Source organism: Mus musculus, chromosome 5, assembly GCF_000001635.26.
Source record: "Mus musculus strain C57BL/6J chromosome 5, GRCm38.p6 C57BL/6J".
NCBI classification, from domain to species: Eukaryota; Metazoa; Chordata; class Mammalia; order Rodentia; family Muridae; genus Mus; species Mus musculus.
In genome coordinates, this window is record NC_000071.6 from 84,410,234 (window position 1) to 84,428,225 (window position 17,992).

At 38.3% G+C, this 17,992-nt stretch overlaps 2 protein-coding genes across 10 annotated transcripts in view; one reads left to right on the forward strand and one right to left on the reverse strand.

Moving 5' to 3' along the window:
* Positions 1 to 7,585, reverse strand: part of Epha5 (Eph receptor A5) — a 363,058-nt gene extending 355,473 nt beyond the window's left edge. For 5 of the 9 annotated variants that reach the window (XM_006534769.2, XM_006534775.3, XM_030254124.1 and 2 more), the window contains exon 1: positions 6,086 to 7,585. In XM_006534769.2, the coding sequence (XP_006534832.1) occupies positions 6,086 to 6,272 (187 nt within the window). In that variant the 5' untranslated portion in view covers positions 6,273 to 7,585. The other 4 variants (XM_006534770.3, XM_030254125.1, NM_007937.3 and 1 more) reach the window with 3 other exon arrangements.
* The window catches only part of Gm42163 (predicted gene, 42163), a 50,215-nt gene continuing 38,727 nt past the window's right edge, over positions 6,505 to 17,992 (forward strand). The window contains exons 1-2 of the mRNA XM_030254978.1: positions 6,505 to 6,543; positions 6,881 to 7,324. Of these exons, the coding sequence (XP_030110838.1) occupies positions 6,505 to 6,543; positions 6,881 to 7,324 (483 nt within the window). The remainder of the gene's footprint in view (positions 6,544 to 6,880; positions 7,325 to 17,992) is intronic.

Genomic DNA, 17,992 nt, shown 5'->3' on the forward strand with positions numbered 1-17,992 from the left:
TTCAACTTGGTCCAGTACAATTTGTTACATATATTAAAACTATTTTATTTTAATTTCTTTATTTGCCTTTGCACTAGCAGTAGCACTTATTATCAGGCATTAGTATCTTAGATGACAGAGAAATAAATTAAATAGATATTTTAAAACTTTTTGCCACAAAGTCAATAAAAACAACTATATTAAAATGTTCAATTTCATATTTTCATTTAATATTAAATGTAATTATATTCACATATATCTGTTTATATCACATTTATCTCATGGGGTAAGAACAATGGGGTTGAATAAACCTCTTGTATGTATGAATCTTCTGCCATTAAAAAAAAAAACTCATAAATACTCATGCCTGAGGCTTAAAACGTGAAAGGGATAAAAAAAGGTTTTTGGTTTTAATTTTTAAGAATGTCTACACCATTTATTACCTGATTTAGTTAACCTATTTCAGAGCCCCATCTATAATAGTGATCTTACTGTCATCATCTGAAATATTCACTCTACAAATAAATGGATGAATGATCAAATGTGAGATGGCCAAATATACACTTAGTCCCTTTGTACCATCTTCCATGGTTCCTAATGTGTGTGTAGCCTGCAAAGTGATATCATACAGGCAACTTAAGTATGGTGCCTGTAACACTGTAAATATTTGTCGTCTTGTGTAAACTCTTCTTTTCCTTTCTTTCTTTCTTTCTTTCTTTCTTTCTTTCTTTCTTTCTTTCTTTCTTTCTTTCTTTTTTTTTTTTCCAAGACAGGGTTTCTTTGTATAGCCCTGGCTGTGCTGGAACTCACTTTGTCAACCAAGCTGGCCTTTGTGTAAACTTTTATTTTGAAAGTTGTACTTAGGTTAATTCCAATCTTGATTCACGTATAGAATTCTCCATGGAATCCAGAAAGTATAATTTTTGTTTACAGAAAGTCTACAAATACTACATTTGTGTGAAGATACCTGCAATGAGAGTGTAACCCAGTCTGAACTATCACAATAAACTATTTTGAGTTCATGTTTAAAAAAAAAAAAAAGTTTTACACTGCCATCTTATTTTGTCCTGTCCCAAAGTTTAAAATCGACTTCATTGACTCTGATTGCCCCAATATCTGAAAAGCAAGAAACTAATTTTCTTGTTTTAATTGTCTTAGAAAGTAGATATTAAAGACATAAACATAAAAAACCAAAGGGATACATTCATGTACACTTATGAAGTTTAAAACAATTTTAAAAAATCATTTATATTCTGTATTAAAATCTTTCAGTGAGACCAATGATTTGAGCAAGATTGTACTGGTGAACGTCTGAATGCTAAAAGTACTAAAATAATAGGAAGCTTCAAATAGTTTCTTCCAGTAGTAAAGCTATAGGATGCTTTAAAACTCGTTATTGACTGCATCAGGAAATCATTTATTTATTTTTCACGTCGGTAATGGTTCTTATTGAATCCGAACATTTGCCTGGTTACTTTAAGTATAAATGTTATTAAACTGTATCTTAAGAATATGAATCACCTCAATCTTCAGAACTCTTGAAACTTTAGGTAGACTATAGATGAACATGTGTGGTACACTTAATTTAAAGAATAGAATAGAAGATTCCAAACTATCAAAATAATATCCAGACAACTGAATACCTCAATTAACTAAAGTTCATCATATTCACTAATAAAGTAAATTTGCTAATTTAAATGAAAAGAATGGCTTTTTTAAAAGAATTAATTTTAAGAATTAATTTTCACCCACAAAAGAAAAAAATAAGCATAGTCAGTTAATATAATGGTGTACCTTGACACTCTCTATTTCCAGGAAAACGTTGGAAGGTTTTCTCAAATGAAAGAGAATTTAATTACCCATTCCAGCAAATATCTTAAGAAGTACACCAAACAAAAGATAATCAAATGACAAAGTCAAACAGCCAACATAATAGCTGCAAATAACAAAACCCTGTCATTTCTGTATCAGTAACAATATTGAACCAAATGCGTTGGGAATGTTTGTCTACGTATAGCCAAGCCACTTGCAGTTGATGTTTTCTGTACTTTTGCCAAATACTCTGAGCACTCACAATTTATGAAGTATGGTGAACATATAGATATGCCAAATGGTGCCTTTCTAAGTATCAAACTGTGACCACTTGGGCTCAGTGAAAAGAGTTCATGAATAGCTTTCGCAATGACCTGATTTATACCCAATTAGGAAAAGCAACCAGGCTACCAGACAAACAAATAAAAAGAAATGTAAGCTTTCAAGAGAGTCAATGTTAAAGAAAAAGTATTGAGGTTGAAACTTAAAAAAAAAAAATCACTATATTGCAAGCTGTGGAATTGTTATTCGTTTTTTCTCTTGTTTTACATAAGGAAATGAAATCATCTTACCTGTCATGCTGATACCAAGAAAGAGCTTAAAATGTCAAGAGTCCCACCCCCAACCTTCATGGTTTATTAAGCAAAAAGCCAAAACTCTCCATGGTCCCTTCTGGTTCCAACAATCTATGATTCAAAGGGATGTAATGACTCTCTTTTCTTGTTTGGTAGTGTCCTGGTGAGGGAATGGTTTTACTGTCCTTTTCTGTGGGGTCCTGCCGGTTAATCTAAAAGGAAATGAATTACAGCAGGAAGACAGGGCTACAAAATGAAGCCATTTAGTTTTACAAGTCTATTGTGTCCTTAGATATGTTTTATGGGCCTGGTCCTATTATAAACCAAGGGAAAAAAATCCTTAAACAAACTTTACTTTCAGTCCTTTTCCAGTGAAAATATTTACAATTTTATGATTGTCTTTCAAGTCATTATAGCCAACTTCCCCCTTCTATGCTTCTTTTCCAAGAACCTTCTATCCCACTTGCTCAAACTTAAAAAAACATTCAGAGACAAGAAACTGGACTTTTCAAATTCAAACTGCTGACAACTGTCAGCACTTTACTGGGGCATTACTGACTATAGCTTCAATGAATTAAGCTTGATTCACTGCGGGTGAATCATTTTCAATGCAGAGCTGTTCAGCAGTAATTGGCCAAGAATCCCTGCTGAGAAAAGCACTTGTCAAATAATGCTTGTTTACAAATATATCTCCAGACAGCAAAAAGTGGCAGTTACTGAATAAGTTCAGGGCCACCTCCAAAAATTCAAGATTGTTGCCACAGCCATTTTACTTATTAAATTTCTTAAAATTGTTCACTTGTTGATGCACTTATGAATGCTGTCCTCCTGCATCCATCTGAAAATAAAATGTTCTGCTAAGATGCTTGTAATTTTATTTTTAAGTAAACGTTTGCACACCTTAATGCAGACTAAGTGTTTCTTCCAAGTGCCGTTTGTAAATATACATTACAAATGAACAGATATTGATTGCATAGTTTGTTTAGAACGCAGTTATCCAGTAAAGATGGATTTCAGAAATAATCGGAATAACGAGTGTAAATGATAATTCACATTTATTTCTTCCTGCCTGACACTTTATTACATAATCATATAATGTACATCTGTATTATGTAATGTATACACATATATGACTGAAGAACCATTAAGCATTTATGGAAGTTGCAGACAGCAAATTCTATGAATTTTATAAATTTCATGAATCAATTCATTATTAAGTTTAGCATGCCAACAAAATATTTCAGTATATGACCTTCCAACTTTCTTTCATTAAAAACAAGCGGGTGGTATGTTTCAGCTTATTTATTAAATAAACAATAAAGAGTAATGCTAAGAATCTTTCAATGTATGTCACTGCTCCATTTTTAAAAGCAGTGATAAAGAAAATGTAAAGCAGAAAAGAATCCACATTTCGAAAAACAGAAGGATCTGGGATGGGATTATAGATGATGTCCTGTTGGGTAATGAAGGAATGAATTGGACAGACAACCTCAAATAGCACTAATATTAAATCTTTAACTACACACCACAAAATGTTCCCCGAACAGCAGGCACACTTGATTCTGGATGTCTTCAGAGCACAAGGTTGCTTTTGTTAGCTCCTCCAGCCCTCATCTGCATGTAACCAAGTCAGCTGTGTGGTTTACTAGCTGGGTTAGACTGCACAACCTGTGGGTGTTAAAGCTCATGCTTGCATGGCCCTATTCCCCAAGATGCAAGTTTTGCTTAGGGTACCATTGGAGAGTTGAGCTATTTCCCTTCTTCCTTCCTGTTCCTTCTGCTTGGTTTTTGATCTCCTTAGTCTTGGCCCCCATTCACATTGGGTGTCACACTCCCTGATAATTTATTTCTTCAGTTCTTTTATAGAGACTTCCTTGAGTCCAGTCCCCTGCCCCATTGTATACATAGTAAGGGGGGTTATAGAAAGCTGCTTCAAATGACTATGTAGAGAAAAGGATGGGTGCTGTTAGCCTTAAATCCTTTTGAAGTTCAATCAGGATGGCCCTTTGGTTGGAAAAAAAAAACGGATAAAAGCCCCTCCTTCCTTTCCCTCTCTCCTCCCCCCTCTTCCTCTATCCTCCCTTCCCCAACACCTCCCCCACCCCCCTGCATTAGCCCTCTCAGAGCATTTGGACTTCTAATCTAATGGTCTTAACATAGGACCTTAATAAAAGGTCCAAGTGTAAAACAAACAAACAAACAAACAAACAACGACAATAAAATAAAATCACCACTTAAAAACTTTACAGAGAAAAAAATAGGCATCTTGTTTGGCTTAAGCATGAAGCATGTCTTATTACACAGATATCGACAGATACCCATATTCCTTTGAACAGATGTTTAATAATAAACATAGTGAGAGAGTGAGTGGGGTGGGGTGTGAGTCTCCATCTGCCCTGCTTTCTCTGGGTTCCTTGGGAACTGGCAGCACTAGTGGTTACCAGCTCAGCGTCTTCTACAGCAGACTGAATCTATGCTAGTCACGAGGGCATATACTACTGTGCTGCTGCTATTTCATCTTTCAGGTCCAGCATCTCCTGTTCCCAAGTGCAGGGGCTTATTTGAGATTTTACCCCTCTCAGGAGTCTCATCCACAGCCCAAAGCTTAAAACCTCAGGCTTCTAAACAAGAGGACAGGGTTTTTGATGATTCTACAGTGAAGTCGACCACTCCTGGTAACCAGAGAATCTGGTCTGAGATGCTGAGCGCCTTTCCACATGCTCCACCCTCCCCCGTGCGAAGGCTTGAGCTGAGACCAGAGCAAGCCATTATGTATGAAAGAGGAGCAGACCTCAGGGTCTGAGAGGACCCGGGGCGAGGCCATGTAATGGACCAAGACTGGTTTGTCAGAGGCTGAGACCAGCTCAAAGAAAAGAACACAGGTAGTGTTCCTGTCTCCAGATTTACTCTCCAGGAGGAACGCAAAACAGTCCGGAGCAGAGAATTAGGGATTGGAGGGTTGGGTACTTCAAGACCTGGTGCCTCTGGCTAGGACAGATCTTCTCTCACCAGATAAGCTGTAGTGGGATCCATGAACAACTTCTTGGTATCCACACTGCCTGTCTCTCTCAACACTATCCCACCTTCCCGCCTTCCTCTACCTTTGCTTTAGAGTGTTAATGACCCCCCCCCCCAGATGGAAGGGCATCCATCCTTTTCTGCCTTTCACAACCCCCTTCCTCAAAAATTAAAGTTCTTGTTAAACAGCTTGTAAAACAGCCAGTGGTGCTCTAAATAACAGCTACCGGGTCAGCCACTTTCTCCAAAATAAAATTACCAGCCAGCCTGAAATCGTCTTCCAACATCAGCACCAAATAAAGGTTTCTAAAACCCACACACATCCTATGAGCCTTGTTGTCATCTCTCTCAGTAATCCGGACGTGTCACTTCTCCAGGTTCTCAGGACCCAACCGCACCCAACCTCCCAGCTCAGGTCTCAGACCTCTTTCCGTCAGCCTTCCAACTTCCCAACCCCCAATCAGCCTCAGACCACAGGCAGGTTCTTTGCCTGGCGAGCACTCTGCAGCTATGTCAAACAATGCAACCAAAGATACCAGAGAGATCCGGAAACGCCAGCAAAAGCGGACAAACATTAATTGGAGATGAAGAGCGGGGATTTAGTCTCCGCAGCGGCGCTTGGAGCGCTGCGACCGGCTGACACAAGCTCCACCTCACCCATCCACCCCAGGGCGCCTTGGTCCCCACCTCCATTTCCCTACCTTCGTTGCTGGGGCTGGCCAAAAGGGTCCGGAGCGCCGCACACAAGAGAAGGCACGTCCAGAGGGGGCCCTTTAGAGGTGCCGAATAGCAGCCTGCCAGAGAGGCAGGGACGCGGGGGGTGTCGTCGCCGCCACCTCTGCCCTGGGTCCGTCGGTGTCCCGCACCGCGGGGCCCGGAGCCCCGCATTTTCTACTACCCTCTTCTGCCTCTTGTGTCCTGCGTGGCTCAGCCTAAGGTTCAGGCTTGGTGGAAGGGGCGAGAGAGACGTGGAACTCCTCCTCCTGGTGGGGTCCTGTACCTTCTGGCTCTCGACCCCTCTAAATGCGGGAATCACAGATCCGCAGAGACCGCTGAAGAAGTTTGCTTCTGGCTCCTGTCGCCCTCCCTTTCAGTTGGATAAGATGAATTAGAAGTTCTGATGGCTAGTACAGTCCTGGGTGGGCTCGGTCAAGGGTCTGTAGAGGGTCGGGAGTCCCGCTTCTTTGCCCTTTAAGACTTTTTCTTTTTCTGGCACCCCCCTTCTTCTTCTTCTTCTTTTTTTTTTTTAAGTGCCACCAGGGTCGGAGTGGTGGTGAAGGTTCCCTTTCAGTCTTCAGTGCCGATATGGACGAGATTAAAGAAGACGAGTCATCTTAAATCAAGATGATGTTTTCAATAAAAGAGAGAGAGAGACAGAGAGAGAGACAGAGAGAGAGAGAGAGACAGAGAGGAGGGAGGAGGGGGGAATCAAGCAGAGTGTCTACGGATCAAGGGGAGAAGAGTAGAGCAAACGGTGTGTGGCAAACACCGAGTAGAGTGGAGCCCAGGCAGCAAGCGATCTAGAGAACTGGAGAGGCTGGCAGAGGGAAGTCAAATCGCTGCGGGCTGAGCTCGGCCGGGGGCGGTGCGACCGGCGGAGCGGGCTGGAGCGCGGGCCCGAGAGCGCAGCAGAGCCCGGAGGCTCGAGCCGCTGCGGTTCCCGCTGCTCAGCGCGGAGGCGGAGTGCGCGGCGACCAGGGCGAACCGGCGACTGCACCCGCGCGGCGCTCGCTCGCTCGCTCGCTCGCTCGCTCCTGCTGTGTCTGGAGCTCCAGCGTCTCCCCGAGCCTCCCGACTCCGCGCCTCCCACCTCCTCCCTCCGCCCTGCGCTCCCCCGCCCTCTGCTGCTCGCGGCCTCGCCAGTGACAAGCTACTGTAAGTGTGACTCGCTTAAACGAAGTCGCACACCCACAGAGGGAAGTAATCTGCAGGCTGCCGTGGTGAGTGTTGCCTAGCGGTCTCTGAGAAAGGCGCGTCTTCCTCCCGGGATAATTAGGGTAAAGAATCCTCGCTACAGTGCCTGCGAGGACCAGAGGTCCCTGAAGGAGGAAGGGAAGCCAGCCCTAGCTCAGACCGCAGCAGGAGGATCAGTGGGTCCCTGAGTCTGGCATAGCGCCTGCTGCCCTTTGCAGACTGTGGCACCAACAACCTTGTCGTCATATAACAGCACATTCACAGGCTCTGCTGGTCCGTGGATAGTTTCTTTAACACCTATGCCCCTCGGTTCCTTTGACCCTTTCTGTTCTTCTGGAATAAGATAGTCACTCAACGCTTTCTTGAGAAGTAAACTGTAGACTAAAGTCAGGGATAGCAGGTCGCTTTGAGATCTCAGAGAATCAAAGAATTTGACTGTTGGCATTTGTACTAGGCTAGGCACTCTATACTACATGAAGACTTAATTCATTTATTTCAGTGATAGAATACTTTAGTATTGAAATTACGTAATGGGAAAACATGCAGTTAACTCCAATGAAATTAACATGGGTATAATAATGTCAGAGCTTTAACATTTTTAATTATTTTAATTGCCCGTGGTTCATTACACTGAAAGAATAACAAATAACCAGGAAAACGCAGCTGAAGGGCATCTCCGTTTTTCTGTGCTTCCCCTGTGTTGTGTCAACCTGCTTTAACATCCATCTTCAATTTACTCGTTCATTGTTTCAAAAAGATACACAAGAAGGGGAATTTTAGAAGGCCAGCTCTCAATATCAGAATACAAAGTATCTCCCAAAATGTGTGTGTGTGTGTGTGTGTGTGTGTGTGTGTGTGTGTGTGTTTTAAAGAAGAAAGGCATTTCATTTAATTCCGGCCTTTGATAACTACTTTTAAGACTGGGCACCTGCTCACACTCACTAGTCTGTTGATGCCTTCAAAATAAATTTGTCACAATGGTTAGACGGTGCCCTATGGGTTTTGTTTAGATGCGTTCAATAAAGGAGAAAGAAACACTGCAGCGGTGGCACACTCGTTTAAGGAGATGGACGCTCATCTTTGACCCCCCCCCCAAATGTTTTGGCAATAGGAAGCCGAAAACAGATTCATTCTATTATAATGTTCTTCGAATGCATGAAGCCAATATAGAGGAGTGGCAGTGAATCTGTCTTCCAGTTTGGCTAAGAGCCTCACTTCGAGATGGAAAGTTAAAATTTATGGGTCTATTTGAAGACCATTCAAAATACGAGTCTTTCCTCCACCTTGGTTTATAGCTGAGTTACTTAAGAATTTCAACACGGAATAGCAAGGAAGAAATCTAAGGCCTTGCAGTCCACAAGAAAGCTAGAACAAGACATGGGCAGTTCGGTGGCCTCTGAGTATGTGCTTTACGTCTTTGAACTCAGCATTCTTATTAGTGAGATCGATCGGGAATTTACAGAGTCTTCAAGTTTACACAGCCTTCTTTACAGTGTGTGTGTGTGTGTGTGTGTGTGTGTGTGTTTGTGTGTGTGTGCCTGTGAGTGTGTATCTGTGCTACCACTCTAGAGTAGTAATAATGTGTAATTATTTAATATCAATTGCATATAAATCAAATATATTTACCATAGAGTTTATATTCCGGTGTTACAAAAGCCTTAGACAAACTTTCTGTGTTATGATTTGGTAAAATTTGAAATTTGATGTTTGCTTTCACTGAAATATCTCATGCTTCTCTGATTTTGATGCCTGATATTCCTTTCCGTAGAAGTTTCCTCTACTCACACATTAGATTTCCTCACTCTACAGTGCATTGCTCCACAGCTAGTACTGATGCTCAGATATTCAGGCCTAAGGTTTTTCTGACAAGATACCGGGGGGTGGTGGGGGGGTGGTGGGGGGGGGTTGTTTCTTGAAGGATCCACAGCTTGGAGTTTCTATCAAACAATACAATATCAACATTTTCCAAATGTAAAACTAAAGATATTTGTCTAAGTACATACACAGATTATAATACATAACATATACATTTATATATGTAATAACGAAACAAATATAGTCTAAACCAAGCATTCCCAAGAATTTTTTGGACATTGGTCATATATGGCTTTAAAAGTGTAATCTTCCACTCAAGATGAAAGATTTAAGTGATTCAGAATGCCTAATGTAGAACCGTTTTTATTGTCCGAGTATTTGTTAAATAGTATTTAAATTTGATGTCCCGTTTTCCTGAAATGTCTCAAGCTTCTCTGATTTTGATGCCCGGTACTCTTTTCCGTAGAATTTTTCTCTATGCATACATTAAATTTCATCACTATATACATATTTTGAAAGAGATAACAGCTGTAAAAGGAGATCCCAAAGACAATGATTATTTTTATCAAAGATTGTTAGTCAGAGAATACTATGGTAGTTGTTTGGCATTGGCCTCAATTTCAAAGGAGCTGCACTCGGCCATATGGTATTTTCTTGGCATATAATTAATCTTTGCCCACACTGTGGAACCAAGGCTTTGGGTAAAACTAGAGTTGTATTTTTCTTTCATACCTACAGTGTTGCGCCATAAAATGTTAGCCCATCTTACTGGGTTGAATGTTCTAGTATCTGTATTTGTCATAAAAATTATGTTTCAAGATGAGAATGTCTCTGATTTCTTCTTAAATCTTTGCTTTTCTACTGTGATGGATTATTATTTAGGTTTGTTTGCAAATTTATTTGCTCTTAGAAAAAATTATGTACGGTAACCTTGACAGAACACCCTGAGAGTTGAGTGCCTTGTATTTTCAATGTTGTGGATATAGTGAATAAGTTAAAAGCTTGCATTTATCTTCTTTACGCTCAAAACAGAATAAAAGCAGTCATGGTACAAAACATTATCTTATTTACTGAAAATTTACTGTGTATGAAGTATTACTTGATTTCACATTAATTACTTCAGCCATAGTGTGGGTGGATATAATTATTAGTCCAATGTTAATGAGAATAAAGAGGAAAGGAAGGTAGCTGACCTGACTAGTCATATAGCTGGTAGAACATTTGAATTTTAACACATGTTCTGGCTTTATTAAAAAAAAAAAAGCTGGTGCAACAGAAGTAAGGGATAAATGAATTACTGTATAATGTTGAATAAACAGAAACAGTGATCTCAAAACTCCACACTAATCAGAACAATTTGATAAAAATACGTGTCTATGATTGACTTAAAGCAAAATCAAATAATACATTAAGTAAAGGATGAAGGAAGAGGTAAATAAAGAAACTAAAGATATAAATAATCTCAATTTGGAGACAAAGATCAACAACCACAAACATGTATTCTATAATTGTGTGTGTGTGTGTGTGTGTGTGTGTGTGTGTGTGTGTGTAGTGAAGATAATGTGCCATCAGGATTAAGATCTGTAGACAGCTAACATTAGCCCAGATAAATGGCATAGAACTCATGCATAAAACATTGTAGAAAACAACAATCTCTGTAATCTTTTAATTTAAATGATTTTTGTCATTATGTAATTCTTTTCAGGGAGAATTTTGTAAAAAGTAATAGTAGGGCAAATAAAAGATGGTCTAAAGAAACTATAAAACACCACAATGAAGTTATTCTTTTTAGGATTTCTATTTGCTGCATGATGATGTCAATTATTTTGATCTGAAAGAAACTATTCATACTATATTTACGCAATCAAGTCTCTAAGGTTCTGAGACACAATAGCAGTATACTTCAATATATCCTGGCTTTTTTAGTAAATGTGGAATAATTTATTCAAAGTTACGTCAATAAAACATTTTCCCCTAAAAACCTAGATCTAAGTCTCTCTATTAATGATCCACATTTCTAAGATTTAATGGGACCTATATTTTATTTACAGGTTGTTGGTTATCAGCTAGCACTTTAAAATCCAGTGAAAAATCGCATTTTATAAAATTAGTAGACAAGACTCAGGAGATGGCTTAGTTGTAAGAAGTACTCACTGTTATTCCAGAAGATTTGGTTCCCAGCACCCACAACAGGTGGCTGGTGCCCACTGCTGGATCTGTAGGCACCCTCACGGCATATGTATACGCACTGACACCACACATGACCATCAATAGAAACACAAAAGAAATAAATGTGAAATAATTGAGTAAAGGTTCCGAAATATAATTTCATTTTTAACAAAAATTCAAAACGTTACCCTAGAAACTGAATTTACTAAATACATATATCATTATCACTAGAATACTTTTCCTTTCTTTGGCTTTTAAGAATAGAATAGAGCCTTCACACTGTTATTAAAGGAATTTTGTGGTAAAGGAGGAAAAGATGTTCATATAAATCACTGTGAGCCCAAAAGCCACAGTGGCTCATGCTGGTTTATTCTTTAATCATCCACACACCGATGATAGAAGTTTGAGAAAATTGTACCACAGTGCAAGGCCAAGGCTGCTACAGCTTATGAGGAACCAAACTGTCTTTCTAGGATGTTCTTTGGCAGTTGTGCTTGCCTCCAGCATCTTGGACAACTGGTGTCATGTAAAGAAGTGGACAGTGAAATAATAAGGACTCTTGAGGCTAAAGAACTAGGAAAGCATCCTCAGAATGATGCTATTGTGCCTTCTAAAATCCCATTAAATTCTGGGCAATCTCCTGAACTGAATGTATTTCACAGAATGTGAAAAAATAACTCTGGTAAGTTCCATAGTCTCAGGACAGAGTATTACCCTCAGTATACTGCTGTCTTAACAGCACAGCTAATTGACTCACATGGTATCATATTTTATAACATAAGTGGCAGTTTGCTAGGAGCAAAAATTACTAGACTTTCTCAGTGGCATGAGGAAAAACAGAGCCCCACATAGGGTTTGCTGCTATTGTTTATAGCCTGGGAAACAAGATTCTAGGTAAGACTCAGCAATGACAGTCTTGTGTGCTTCCTGGTGACGTGTTAATTAGAAGCATCATTCGAAGCATGTTTTAATAATATTATCATGCCTTTCTAACATGGCTAATTAATTAAGCCTAGTAACTTTGAAATTTTTTCCACAAATTAGTGAAAATGGGCTAAACATTAATGTTGGGCAATATTGATGGATATAAATACATAATTCCATGGTATACAATAAGAAGATGAAGGGATGAATGTGTGGAAATATATCATAACAAGGCAATATTACAGATCTCTTTAAATGCTCTGAAGAATATTTGTCTGCATAAAAGGATAAGTATAGAATTTCAAATTACTAAGGCATAATAAAAGGCAATGTATGCTATGAATAACATCCGTATGTGAACAAGAAGGGATTTAAAGTTGTTTATTTTATATTTCTACAATAGGCATTTTCTACATTTCACATATACAGGTTTAGAGTAGCAATGTAACAACAATAACAAAATCCTGTAGAGCTGTGTCCTGGTACAGACCAAAAGAACAAAGCAGAGGCAAGGCAGGTATGAGGAGAAAGACGGTGCCAGTGAGAAATCTTACCTAAAAGCACTTTAATTAGCTTCTCACCTATTCTATGTACATGGGACAATTAGTTGTTTGATTTAAACACTTTTAGAATCTCTACAACATTTCTAAGTATCCCAAAATTCTTGAGAGGAATGGGCTCTATCACATACCTTGTATCTCAGTGTATTCTCTGAAAACCCCTCCAGTAACTTGGAATACTGAATATATTTCTAATCCAGTATCTTGCTTTTTTAAAGCACTAAGGCCTGCAATATCACAAAGGATTCTTTTTTTTTTTCATTATCTATTTTCCTAGTATCCACTTTCCTGTGTCTGTTTTCTTTTAAGACCACTGTTTCCTTTTTCAGGTACTTATGTATTTCCTTTTCTGCTAAACAGAATATGTTCAGAATCACCATTTTAATCACCAATCCTGGGAAGAAATCACTTACAGAGGAATGACTCAAAAACCTCAATAATCATGAATTAGAGAATGCATCAGAAATATCACACCCCTTTCTTCCCTGTGGCCACAGAGCAGCCTCCATGTCTGCATCCTTGTGAAATCCATAAAATGGTAGGATGTGGAAGAAGAACTAAATGGAAAATCTTTTAAGTTCAGACTCCATTTTAGAGAACTCAGGCAAACTAACAGGTTGGTATCTAGTATTAGTTTCCAAGTTACTCCCCCAACAAAAAAACAGAGCCCAGCTCCAGTCTCTAGACTAACCCCCAACAAGACCAGTGTCTCCAGGTTATTCCCCAACAAATCTGCACCCCCAGGTAACAAACCTGCCCCATTCCTAAAGACCATCAATGCAGAAGGAAACAGAAATTAAGTTTATGGTTTGACTCCCAGCACCATCCAATTATGCTAAAGGTCATAGTAGCTCTCCAATTAGATGCTTGCACACTCACCCCCTCTTTGCTGCTCTCTATAAAGCCTTCCCCGGATAGATGTCCGGAGCTCCTCTCCACTAAAAACCCAATAACCAAAAAACATGAGCTGAGAGGCCCAATCTAGGTCAATTAGCTAGCTGCTGTGAGTTGCATCAGATCGGTTCCTGTCTGTTTGGGGGTATCATTAACAGTTACCTGACACTACACTAACAAAAGAACATATGATGAGCATGAAAGTTTGCCATGGTTTGGGTTGATGGTTTGTAAAGCTTGCTGATTCCATTAAAGATTATATAAGATACTTCATTTTGATTCAATTTAGGAAGAATGTAAACAGCAATACTAATACCACTAGGGAAAAAAAATCACTCATAGAAGCAATCAGATTAAGAAACAAAACATCAAATCCTGTCCATGAATAGTAATCACAGACTGAAGCCAAGTTTGAAGTTTTCCAACAATGTTTGTGATGGTGTTTATATGCTTGGCCCAGGGAGTGACACTATTTAGAAGTGTGGGCTTGTTGGAGTAGGTGTGTCACTGTAGACATGAGATTAAGACCCTCATGCTAGCTGCCTGGAAGCCAGTACTCTGCTATCAGCCTTCAGATGAAGATGTAGATCTCTCAGCTCCTCCTGCACCATGCCTGCCTGGATGCTGCCACTCTCCCACTTTGATGATAATGAACTGAACCTCTGAACCTATAAGCCAGCCCAAATCAAATGGTATCCTTTATAAGAGTTGGCTTAGTCATGGTGTCTATTCACAGCAGTAAAACCCTAACTAAGACAATGCTTATTTCTAGATCTTAACATGATGAGTTGATGAAAATCTGTAAACCATAAAAATACATCCGAACTATTTTTACTACATGTATACATATTAAAGAAGTCATTCTTCTTGGAAGACAAAAATTCAGGGAATACATGTCATTCTTTTACTAACATTTTTATGTAACATAGTCAAAGTCATATCTTATGCCATAACAATCTTTTCATGTTAGCAAAGGAGAATTAAACAATTGATTTAAAACCAGGCAAATGCAAATGTTTCCAGTATCTTTAAGGAAATAAAAATACTTCCCAGGTGAGCTGCATATCTTCTGTAAGAAGCAGGCCTTCAGATGTGAACAGTGGCCACCCCATGATGGCAAGTAAAGTTGAACACGAGTTCCATCCAATGAAATGGAGTCCCACAACACAAACATTTACAATACTGAATTTTCTCTTAAGATTTTGCTTGTCAAAAACGATTTTACTTCAAGTGAATTTCTTAGTAAACACATTGTATTAGGTTAATTATAGATTCAAAGGGTTTTGTTAGTAATGTGAAAGGGAAATCTCATCTATCATTCCTCAAATCTCCCAATGCTTACTAAAATACACATGTGTAACACAGAGCTAACTAAGGAATGGATGCTGACACAATTGATAACGCCTGTCAAATTTCACCAGAAATGCATGCAGTTATTTGTAAGCATGTGCAAACATTCATCGATTTTGCTGTACTTGCAGCCTGGAAAATCAACAGGTAAAACATTTGACCAACCTCTATCATCCCTATAGGGATACTTCCTGATATTGCTATTTGGGACTACTGCCTAGTCCATGGAAATCGCTTACCAAGCCACAATATCATGGTTTTGCTGTGTCATAGGTACCTTATAAATGAAATGATGCTGTCTTTCCTTTTGAGATCAGCATTTTGCACTCATCATGATTTCCTTATACTTCACCCTGTTTGTGTATTAATTGTTCATCCCCTTTATTGCTGAACAATTGTCCATAGTAAAGACACACCACTAAGTGTTTGACCACTAATTTACTGAAGGACATTTGGGTGGTTTCAAGCTTTGGGACAATACAAATTAATTTACTGTGAATCTGCACATACAAGTTCATATGTGAATATTTTCATATTACTAGGGTCAATGGTCAAGGTTCAAGTTTTTTTTTTTTTTTTTTTTTTTTAGCAGCAAGTCAGCTCTGGCTTTAGCAACAAATACACTTCTGATACCCCAGTCAAGTAAATAAGAATGGCCTAGATACATTTGTTAGAGATATATTGGAACTAGAAATATATTACTCAGTTGTGCAGGGACTTTATCTAATATGCATGAGTCCTGGCTTATGTCTCCAGGAGAGAAAAAGACTAGAGTATATGTTAGAACACATTGAAAACATTGAAAATGAACAACATTTGAAGTAATGAGTTATAATAAGAATAATAAGAGTACAATTAAGAAATGATATAAATATTTTTGAATAAATAATTCCATAATAGCATAATTCTAATTGTAAACTTTACATACACTAATATAAATTATCATAGAAACTGACATCTACACAAATCTTTACTTCCTTCGTTATTCAAAATTCATTCTTCAAGTTTAACTTATACCTCTTCAAACAATTTCCTCAGACTCATAGTACATAAACTCTCATATTCGAATGAGTAACTTATGTTACCCAGTACTAAACTGACATTTCAAAGGATGAGCTCACATACATTTGCAGAGATAGTTTTTGAGTTCATTCAAGCTGAGCAGTACTTCTTATCTTTTGAAATGTCAGGTGGCTGGTGTGAGGAACATGGAAATCACCTTTTACAAAGGATTCCTTATTTTGAGAATATGGTTATGACTTGAGTCCTCAAAGCTCATGGTAAAGTTAGAGTGTAGTTTTTCGAGAGAGAGAGAGAGAGAGAGGAAGAAAGGAAGGAAGGAAGGAAGAAAGGAAGGAAGGAAGAAAGAAAGAAAGAAAGAAAGAAAGAAAGAAAGAAAGAAGCAAAAACCACTAAACTAAAGTCACTATATAAATTATTTTGTCATTGGTTATATGTGAAACCTCATTTTTTCTATCTTTCTGATTGGCTTAATTTAGTTCAGTAAAATATTATTCACTAACATTTTTCTAGATATGAAAAATGAGAATTATCTAAATAAAATGGTTTAGTATTATTTCTAAAAGCTAAGTGTAGCATTAAGTATTAATAATGAAGAATCAAATGAATCACAGATATTACCTTACCTCATATGATGTTGCTAGCCTCCCTATTTACTTGAAAGACTTTTAAAATACTGTTAAATTTGTAAAATATACAATGACAGATTGGCTACATTACCAAAAATTTATTAAAATTACTAATAAAGTGACTTTAAAGCAAAACAAAAACAAAAGACAACATCAACAAAAAACCAATTGAACCACCACCAACAAAACCCTACAAATTATGAGGAATAAGAGAACAGGAATATGGAAATGGAAAAATTTTGTTAACTGGGTTAGTAAGTTAATGCATATTAAATAGCAGTCTCAGAAAATCTGAATAGGTGAAAATACCAAGTAGCAACATGTTTTTTTTTTGTTTGTTTGTTTGTTTTTGTTTTTTTTTTGTTTTTTTTTTCTAACACAAGAAACAAGCAAACTCCAAAAATTTCTGACAGAAAACTGTGATAGAGGAAATAAAGATTAAAAACATTAATTTGGAATGAAACTAAATTTTACAAAGAATTACCTCCCAAGACTCTGGTCCTCAATCAGAGAAATTAGGAAAATTGCTCTCTTCAAGCTTGAACTGTAATATATTTCAAAAGGATAAAGGACAGAAGAAAAGAAGGAAGGAGTAAGGAAGGGAGAGAGGGACAGAGGAAGGGGAGGGAAGAAGGTTAGGAAGGAAAGGAAGAAGGAAGGGAAGGAGAAAAGAGAAACAAAGAGAGAGAAAGACTGAGAGACAGAGACACAGAGAGAGAGATTCTATTCCAGCTTCTATGAGGTAAAATGAATGTAAGAAAACACCCTGACCAGCACATCCTATGCTAGTGTCCTGTTACCATATGACAGTTGATCCCAACATTTACTACCATTGTCTCACAATTTCTGCAGGTATAAATGCTGCAGGTTGTAGAGACTCTAAATTTATAGTCTCTTCCATGCTGATATCAATACCTCCAGCAGAAATGTCATGATTGTTAGAACTCAGCTGGTGAAGAGCATATTTTAAAACTTAAATGTTTCCTGTTGGTTGGAGTCATTTACAAGTACTTCTTTCCTCAAAGACTATGTTACATTCCATGCCACATGGCTCCCTTCAGCATAATGGGAAGCCTCGTCAAATGAATCAAGTACCTAAGATAATGGCAAAAGAAGAAAGTAAGACAAAGGTTTTAATATTTTACAAACTAGTATTGGAAGAGCTATTAGGTCACCTTTGCCTATTTCGTTCACTAGAAACATAATCCTGGTTCAACTAACATTCAGAACAAGGAATTAAAAGAGGTCTGTCTGCCTGTCTGCCTGTCTGCCTGTCTGCCTGTCTGCCTGTCTGCTTGTCTGCCTGTCTGCCTGTCTGCTTGTCTGCCTGTCT